Below are 7,997 nucleotides of genomic sequence, written 5' to 3' on the forward strand. Positions count from 1 at the left end.
AAATCCATGTTGTCCATGAAATAAACTTGAATTTGCATTCTGATCAAGGTTGGAAAAAGCTGTTAGGTTAGAACAAAGGAGAAAGGGAAAGACTCTCTGTATAATAGACGTAGCAGAAAGTGCAATGAAATGGTTACTTAAATTGTATAGAGAAGTTAAACTAAAAGAAGAGGAAATCCGAGGAAATAAATATAGAAGCAAGTTGTACAAACACAATCTGATCAAAGAATCTATTTCTGGTTTTTAGTCTTGAAGCCATGAAATCAAGTGCAGTTTTTCATACTGAACACAGCTGTTTTTTTATGGCTGCCATCCCAAAGAATAGTTTCAGGGACCCTTTTATGTCTTTGTTTCTGAGAGTGTAGATGAAGGGGTTCAGCATGGGTGTGACCACACTGTACAACACTGAGACTGCTGCACTTGAGTGTGAGCTGTGGGCAGCAGCAGAGCTGAGATACACTCCGAGGCTTGTTCCATAAAATAAGGAGACAACTGAGAGGTGAGACACACAGTTAGAAAATGCCTTATACTTCCCCTGAGCTGATGGGATTGCACGTATGGAGGACACTATCTTAGAGTAAGAGTAAATGATACCAGCGAGGGGACCACCACCACCGAGGAGCACAGTTGTAAAATACAACACCATGTTATTTAGAAAGTTGTCAAAACAAGCAAGTTGGGCCATCAGATTGAGTTCACAGAAAAAGTGGGGGATTTCCAAGTCTGTACAGAAGGTTAGTCGCAACAACAGTAAACTTTCTAACAAGGAATGCAGGGCACTTGTGATCCAGGACACCAGAACCAGCAGTCCACAGAGCCGGGGGTTCATGATGACCATATAGTGCAGGGGGTGGCAGATGGCCACGAAGCGATCATAAGCCATCACAGTCAAAATCAAGTTATCCAACATTGCAAAGAGTGAGAAAAAATAAATCTGAATGATACAGCCTTCATAGGTGATGGCTTTGCTCTGTGTCTGGATGTTCACCAGCATCTTTGGGATGGTGGTGGAGGTGAAACAGATGTCTAGCAAGGACAGGTGGGAGAGGAAGAAGTACATGGGGGTGTGGAGGTGGTGGTCTGAGCTGACGGCCAGGATGATGAGCAGGTTTCCAAACACAGTGATCAGGTACATGGAGAGGAAAAGCCCAAATATGAGGGGCTGCAGTTCTGGTTCCTCTGAAAAACCCAGGAGAATAAATTCTGACGCTCTTGTAAGATTCCCTGGTTCCATGAGGTGAGAGTGACTTCCAAGAAAGAAGAAAAGAGCATGAGAACTTTTCATACAATCTAGTATTACTTACATGGCTCTAATGCTGCAGTGTGTCTCCTGCAGTTAGGAAATTAGTTTCAGTATTTTGGTCTGGGTTTGGTTCCATCTGGGAATTTCCTGTGTCATTTCAGAGTAGTTTTTTTTTTTTTTGGTCTCAATTTGCTTTTTTCCCTAAGATGTCAGGTATACTACAGTTTTAATGATAAATTTTTCATGCATTTCAGGAATATGAATTGAATGCTGACCATGTTTTCAGAACTGTCTGGGCTGTGAGTAGAGGGTGCTGAAGAACAAAAGTGCCTGCAACTCAATCTGGGGCAAGAATATGTAAGCAAATAATAGAAATATTATAAAAATAACATTACAAATGGTGAGAGAGCATAAGAAGAAAATGAGAGCACATCTAGAGGAGAACTTGACGAGGGCATTCTATGTTTCATGGGTAGTTAGTAAAGATCTGCAAACAAAATGACATTTGGGTACAGAACTCAAGAGAGGGAGGGAGGTCAAAGCCCTATGGAGGAGCTGATGGGGTTTAGTGATCTGCTGAAAGTTAATATCAGAATATGTGATGGGCCTTGAGTATAATTTTAGTCAATGGATCTCAACAAGAAATGATTTTGTCCTGAGGGTGTCTGGCATGTCTGAAGGGATATCGCTAAATAGGTACAATTCACAAAAAATAACCCCCTTAAATTATTATCCCTCCCCAAATGTGAATGTTAAAAGGTGAGAAAACTTAGTTTAGATCAACACTTCTCCAATTTCAATGTTCCCATGAAGTCCCCAGGATTCTGGCTCAAATGCAGAATTTGATGCAGCAGGTCTGGAGGCCTCAGAGACTCTGCATTTCCAAGGAGCTCCCTGGTGGTGTGATGCTGCATGTCCTGGCCTGAGGACCACTCTCAGAGTAGAAAGGCTGTGGTTCTGTGTCAGAGTTAGCTGCAGGCAATTTTAGGTCTTATGACCCAAGTATTGACTTTTCATAGAGTTGTTTTTTTTTTTTTTATTGCTTAAAGTATTACAAAGGGTATTACATATGTATCCATTTTATCCCCCCGCCCTAGACCGTCCCCTAGCCTCCCCTATCACCCAGTGTCTTATGTCCATTGGTTATGCTTATATGCATGCATACAAGTCGTTTAGTTGATCTCTTACCCCCCTACCTCCTGCCCCCCAACCCACCCCGGCCTTCCCGCTACAGTTTGACAATCTGTTTGAGGCAGCTCTGCCTCTGTATCTATTATTGTTCAAAAGTTTATAATGGTCTCTATTGTCCATGAATGAGTGAGATCATGTGGTATTTTTCCTTTATTGACTGGCTTATTTCACTTAGCATAATGCTCTCCAGTTCCATCCATGACGTTGCAAATGGTAAGAGTTCCTTCCTTTTTACAGCAGCATAGTATTCCATCATGTAGATGTACCACAGTTTTCTAATCCATTCATCTACTGATGGGCACTTAGGCTGTTTCCAGATCTTAGCTATGGTGAATTGTGCTGCTATGAACATAGGGGTGCATATATCCTTTCTGATTGGTGTTTCTGGTTTCTTGGGATATATTCCTAGAAGTGGGATCACAGGGTCAAATGGGAGTTCCATTTTCAGTTTTTTAAGGAAACTCCATACTGTCTTCCATAGTGGCTGCACCAGTCTGCATTCCCACCAGCAGTGCACAAGTGTTCCTTTTTCTCCACAACCTCTCCAGCACTTGTCGTTTGTTGATTTGTTGATGATAGCCAGTCTGACAGGTGTGAGATGGTACCTCATTGCTGTTTTGAGTTGCATCTCTCGGATGATTAGTGACTTTGAGCATGTTTTCATATGTCTCTTGGCTTTCTGAATGTCCTCTTTTGAAAGGTGTCTATTTAGGTCCTTTGCCCATTTTTTGATTGGATTGTTTATCTTCCTTTTGTTAAGTTGTATGAGTTCCCTATAAATTTTGGAGATTAGGCCCTTATCAGATATGTCATTGGCAAATATGTTTTCCCACACAGTGGGTTTTCTCGTTGTTTTGTTGATGGTTTCTTTTGCTGTGCAGAAGCTTTTTATTTTGATGTAGTCCTATTTGTTCATTTTTTCTTTAGTTTCAAGTGCCCTAGGAGCTGTATCAGTGAAGAAATTGCTTCGGCATATGTCTGAAATTTTCTTGCCTTTGGATTCTTCTAGAATTTTTATGGTATCCTGTCGTACATTTAAGTCCTTTATCCATTTTGAGTTTATTTTTGTATATGGTGTAAGTTGGTGGTCTAGTTTCATTTTCTTGCATATATCTGTCCAATTTTCCCAACACCATTTATTGAAGAGACTATCTTGGCTCCATTGTATGTTCTTGCCTCCTTTGTCAAATATTAATTGAGCATATTGGTTCGGGCCGATTTCTGGGCTCTCTATTCTATTCCATTGATCTGTATGCCTATTCTTGTGCCAGTACCAGGCAGTTTTGAGAACAGTGGCTTTGTAATACAACTTGATATCTGGTATTGAGATCCCACCTACTTTGTTCTTTTTCAGGATTGCTGCAGCTATTCGGGGTCTTCTTTTATTCCAGATGAATTTTTGGAAAGTTCGTTCTAGATCTCTGAAGTATGCTGTTGGTATTTTAATGGGAAGTGCGTTGAATTTATAGATTGCTTTGGGTAGTATGGACATTTTAATGATGTTGATTCTACCAATCCATGAACACGGTATGTTCTTCCATCTGTTTATGTCTTCCTCTATGTCTTTTTTCAACGTCCTGTAGTTTTCTGAGTAGAGGTCTTTTACCTCTTTAGTTAAGTTTATTCCTAGGTAGCTTAATTTTTTTGGTGCAATGGTAAACGGGATTGTTTTTATAATCTCTCTTTCTGAAAGTTCACTATTGGTGTATAGAAATGCCTCAGATTTCTTGGGGCTAATTTTGTATCCTGCTACATTGCCAAATTCATGTATTAAGTCTAGTAGCTTTTTGATGGAATCTCTAGGGTTTTGTATGTATAATATCATGTCGTCTGCAAATAAGGACAGTTTTACTTCCTCTTTTCCAATTTGGATGCCTTTTATTTCTTCTTCTTGCCGAATTGCAATGGCTAACACTTCCAGTACTATGTTGAACAGGAGTGGTGAGAGGGGGCATCCCTGTCTTGTTCCTGTTCTTAGGGGAAATGGTGTTAGTTTTTGTCCGTTGAGTATGATGTTGGCTGTGGGCCTGTCATATATGGCTTTTATTATGTTGAGGTATGATCCTTCTACTCCCACCTTGCTGAGAGTTTTTATCAAAAATGGGTGTTGAATTTTGTCAAATGCTTTTTCTGCATCAATTGATATGACCATGTGGTTTTTTTTCTTTCAATTTGTTTATGTGATGTATCACGTTTATTGATTTGCGGATATTGTACCATCCTTACATCCCTGGGATAAATCCTACTTGGTCATGGTGTATGATCTTTCTGATGTACTGCTGGATCCGATTTGCTAAGATTTTGTTGAGGATTTTGGCATCTATGTTCATGAGGGATATTGGCCTGTAATTCTCTTTCATTGTGTTGTCTTTACCTGGTTTTGGTATTAGGGTGATGCTGGCTTCATAGAATGAGTTTGGAAGTGTTCCTTCCTCTTGAATTTTTTGTAGTAGTCTGAGGAGGATAGGTTTTAGTTCTTCCTTGAATGTTTGGTAAAACTCCCCTGTGAAGCCATCTGGTCCTGGGCTTTTGTTTGATGGAAGCTTTTTGATGACTCCTTCAATTTCTTCCATAGTTATTGGCCTGTTGAGATTTTTAGATTCTTCCTGATTGAGTTTTGGAATGTTGTATTTTTCTAGGAATTTGTTCATTTCCTCCAGGTTCTCTAGTTTGTTGGAGTAAAGCTGTCCATAGTATTTTTTAACAATCATTTGTATTTCTGTGGGGTCTGTTGTTATTTCGCCTCTATAGTTTCTGATTTTATTTATTTGGGTCCTCTCTCTCTGCTTCTTGGTGAGTCTGGCTAGAGGTTTGTCAATCTTGTTTATCCTTTCAAAGAACCAGCTCTTGGTTTCATTGATTTTCTGTATTGTTTTTTTGGTCTCTATGTCATTTATTTCTGCTCTAATCTTTATTATCTCCTTCCTTCTGCTCACTCTGGGGTTTTCTTGTTGCTCTCTTTCTAATTCTTTGAGTTGTAGAGTTAGATGATTTACTACCATTTTTTCTTGTTTTTTGAGATAGGCCTGTAGAGCTATAAACTTCCCTCACAGGACTGCTTTCAATGTGTCCCATAGGTTTTGGATTGTTGTGTTTTCATTGTCATTAGTTTCCAGGATGTTTTTAATTTCTTCTTTGATCTCATTGGTAACCCAATCAATATTTAATAGCATGCTATTCAGCTTCCAGGTGTTTGAGTATTTTGGGTTGTTTTTATTGTAGTTTATTTCTAATATTATGCCATCGTGGTCTGCGAAGACGCTTTTTATGATTTCAATCTTCTTGAATTTGGGGATACTTTGCTTGTGACCCAATATGTGGTCTATTTTTGAATATGTCCCATGAGCACCTGAGAAGAACGTATATTCTCTGGCTTTGGGGTGAAGTGTTCTGAAGATGTCTATTAAGTCCATCTGATCTAGTGAGCCATTTAGGATTGCTATATCTTTGCTGGTTGTTTGTCTATAGGACTTATCCAGTGCTGTCAATGGTGTATTAAAGTCCCCTACTATGATTATATTGTTGTCGATCTCTCCTTTGATATTTTCCAGGAGTTTTTTTATGAATTTGGGTGCTCCTACATTGGGTGCATATATGTTTACCAGGGTTATATCTTCTTGTTGTATTGATCCCTTTAGTATTATGAAGTGGCCTTCCTTATCTCTTGTTAAGGCCTTCACTTTGAGGTCTATTTTGTCCGATATAAGTATTGCTACCCCAGCTTTCTTTTCCTTTCCATTTGCCTGAAAGATATTTTTCCATCCTTTCACTTTCAGTCTGTGTGAGTCCCTTCTAATGAGGTGGGTTTCTTGTAGACAGCAGATGTATGGGTCATGTTTTTTTATCCATTCAGCCACTCGATGTCTTTTGGTTGGAGCATTTAGTCCGTTTACATTTAAAGTTATTATTGAAAGGTACTTGTTTGTAGCCATTTCTTTTTTTGTGTGGCTGTTTTCTTTCTGAGCTTTTTATTTCTTATTTTTATATCAGTCCCTTTAGCATTCCTTGCAATGCTGGCTTGGTGGTGACAAACTCCCTTAGCCTTTTTTTGTCTGTGAAGCTTCTTATTTCCCCTTCAAGTTTGAATGATAGCCTTGCTGGATAGAGTATTCTTGGATTCAGTCCTTTGCTTTGCATCACTTTGTAAATTTCAGTCCATTCTTTTCTTGCCTGATGTGTTTCTGTTGAGAAGTCGTTTGACAATCTAATGGGAGATCCCTTGTATGTAACTTTCCGTCTCTCTCTTGCAGCCTGTAAGATTCTCTCTTTGTCCTGAACATTTGCCATGGTGATTATGATGTGTCTTGGTGTGGGTCTTTTCGGGTTCACCTTGTTTGGGACTCTCTGGGCTTGTGTGACTTTTTTCTTCCCCACCTCAGGAAAGTTTTCTGATATTATTTCTTCGAGTAGGTTTTCTAATTCTTGTTCATCCTTCTGCTGTTCTGGTACTCCTATTATTCGTATGTTGTTTCGTTTCATGTTGTCCCAAAGCTCCCTTAGGCTCTCCTCCTGTCTTTTAATTTTTTTCTCCAATTGCAGTACATTTTGGGTGTGTTTTGCTTCCTTGTCTTCTAATTCACTAATTCGGTCCTCCGCTTCTCCTAGTCTACTGTTGATACTTTCAATGGAGTTTTTCATTGCAGCTATATCACTCTTCATTTCTTCTTGGGTCTTACTTAGGTTGTTGATTTTTTCATCTGTTTCTTCTAGCTTCTTCTATATGTTATCGATTTTTTCATCTGTTTCTTCTAGCTTCTTCCATATGTTATCGATTTTTTCATCTGTTTCTTCTTGCTTCTTGCAGAGGTTGTCGATTTTTTCCTCCATCCGGTTTATGCACTCCAGGATCCTTATTCTGAATTCTTTATCTGTCATGTTGCATGCCTCTGTATTACTTAGCTGCTTTTCTGGAGAGTCCTCCTTCTCTTTCCTTTGGGGGTTTCTTTGTCTACCCATGTTTGATCTCACTGACATATCTAGACGTTGAGTTGTTCAGTGGTTGCTCCCTTGGTGGCAGTGACTCCTTGGTCTGTGGTTGCTCTTTGGGCGGTTGCGGTAGCAGCTGCTCTTCAGTTGTCAGCAGCTCCTCTGGTGGGTGCTGTTCACAGCTGTGGTGGCTCTTCTGGCTGGTGGGGCAAGGTTTCACGTACAGCTGCTGTACCTCAGCAGAGGATGTGGTGCTCAGGAGGTTGCTGTTGCTTGGATCTGCTGCGTTGATTTAAAGGCACAAAATACAACACAACAAGGCACCACGTACCAGGCACTATACACAAATATATTCACGATATTAATAACCCCAATTAAAGGTGACCACCTGAATTAAGAGAATTAGGGGATAAGGAAGAAGGAAGAGAAAAAGATAAAAGAGAGAAAGGAAAAGAAAAGTAGGGACCAAAAAAAGGGAGTGCAAAAATGAAATTGGGAAAAAGGAAGGGGGAAAAGAAAAGCGAGAAAAGAAAAGAAAAAAAAAAAGAGCGAAAAGAGAGAATGAAGTGGAAGAGGGGAAGAGACTTTTTATATGAGGAGAATACTCCTATAGAACAGCCATTAATCCCAACAAATT

At 39.6% G+C, this 7,997-nt stretch overlaps 1 protein-coding gene across 1 annotated transcript; it reads right to left on the bottom strand.

The window, feature by feature from the left end:
• Window positions 1–277: 277 nt before the first annotated feature.
• On the bottom strand, window positions 278–1,234 carry LOC132234499 (olfactory receptor-like protein OLF4). Its single transcript, XM_059695451.1, has one exon. The coding sequence runs from the start codon at window positions 1,232–1,234 to the stop codon at window positions 278–280; it is 957 nt and encodes a 318-aa protein (XP_059551434.1).
• Window positions 1,235–7,997: the final 6,763 nt, after the last annotated feature.

This window comes from Myotis daubentonii, chromosome 5 (assembly GCF_963259705.1).
Source record: "Myotis daubentonii chromosome 5, mMyoDau2.1, whole genome shotgun sequence".
In the NCBI taxonomy this organism is placed as follows: Eukaryota; Metazoa; Chordata; class Mammalia; order Chiroptera; family Vespertilionidae; genus Myotis; species Myotis daubentonii.

Excerpts from the sequence above, each read along its gene's own strand:
- LOC132234499 (XM_059695451.1), bottom strand. The coding sequence starts at position 1,234 with ATGGAACCAGGGAATCTTACAAGAGCGTCAGAATTTATTCTCCTGGGT.